This window comes from Rhagoletis zephyria, unplaced genomic scaffold, assembly GCF_001687245.7.
Source record: "Rhagoletis zephyria isolate East Lansing unplaced genomic scaffold, Rhagoletis_zephyria_1.1 Rzeph_scaffold_82214, whole genome shotgun sequence".
NCBI lineage: Eukaryota > Metazoa > Arthropoda > Insecta > Diptera > Tephritidae > Rhagoletis > Rhagoletis zephyria.
In genome coordinates, this window is record NW_016239262.1 from 1 (window position 1) to 1,075 (window position 1,075).

Genomic DNA, 1,075 nt, shown 5'->3' on the forward strand with positions numbered 1-1,075 from the left:
GCCACCACAAAGTAACTCACATCTTAGACTTTGTTCTCTGAGGGCCGCCTGCACTTTGCCCACATTGTCCGCGTAGACCTTGCAGAGGGCGGTGGAGTGTTCTGCAGGAAGTTTAGGGATGAGATGTTTTGAATTTAGAATTTAAGTCAGCAGAACTTAAAATCTTAAGAATCTCTTAAGTACCTCGAGGTAGACCGAGCTGTTGCAGTTCATTGGAGAGGACCTCGCCCTCAGTGTCGTACTTTGAGGCGCTGGCGATGATGAAGTGAAGCGCCGCCACTGCCGCCTTTGTCTCGTCTTCGCTTAGCCTCGCATCTGCCGTTAGCTTGCAGATTTTGGCGAACTGGTTGGTTGATAAAAAATTGTTAGTTAGAACGTAACAAGCCTAGCAGTTTTCGGTTAGTGCTTACATCAAGCTCCTTTCCGGTCAGCAGGTTGCCGATCACTTCGTTCAGGATCAGCTTGACTTTGATTGACGTCTGGAGAAGAGAGAACAAGATGTTAGCTGTTTACAGTTAAAAACAAACCATAAAAAGCACTTGCCAACTTTGACAGTAGATTAATCTGCGCCAGCAGCCAGTCCTGGCAGTCGTTGTCGCCGCAGAATTTGAATTTCTAAAACGAGAGTATTTAGGTAAGAAATGATTAGTCGAGGATGAACTTGGCAGAATGTTCATGATAATAACAGCAGCACACTGACCATGATTGATCTTGAGCTGTGTTCTAAAAGCGGTCCGCTTGATTTGCAGGAGGTGTATTTGTTTTGTTTTTCTCTTCAAAGTTGTCAAAGTGTGCGCCGACTAGTTTGTCAGCTAGTGACATCTGCTGCTGCCTGGAGAAGGTGTGAAAACATGATGATCAGTTCGAAATCGAAACCGATTCTTTAACTTTCTTATCAGGGATCTTTAAAACTCTGACCATTCAGCCAATCAGACGCCCTGCCGGGCACACCCCACCTCCCACCCCTTCCGTCAGCAGTGCTGCCACCACTACCACCACCACCTGTTTTGTGCATGTCCTCTGTGAAGTTGCCCAAGTAGAACCCAAACACCGCTGTCCGAACTGTCAGTTCTGG

The 1,075-nt window shown here is 46.8% G+C and overlaps 1 protein-coding gene across 1 annotated transcript; it reads right to left on the reverse strand.

Moving 5' to 3' along the window:
- Window positions 1-20: 20 nt before the first annotated feature.
- On the reverse strand, window positions 21-615 carry LOC108357677 (COMM domain-containing protein 4-like; the record flags this gene model as incomplete). Its single annotated transcript, XM_017608750.1, has 4 exons — window positions 21-101; window positions 184-343; window positions 411-479; window positions 544-615. Coding segments are annotated over 4 exons (382 nt in total), but the record flags the coding sequence as incomplete, so codon positions are not given.
- Window positions 616-1,075: the final 460 nt, after the last annotated feature.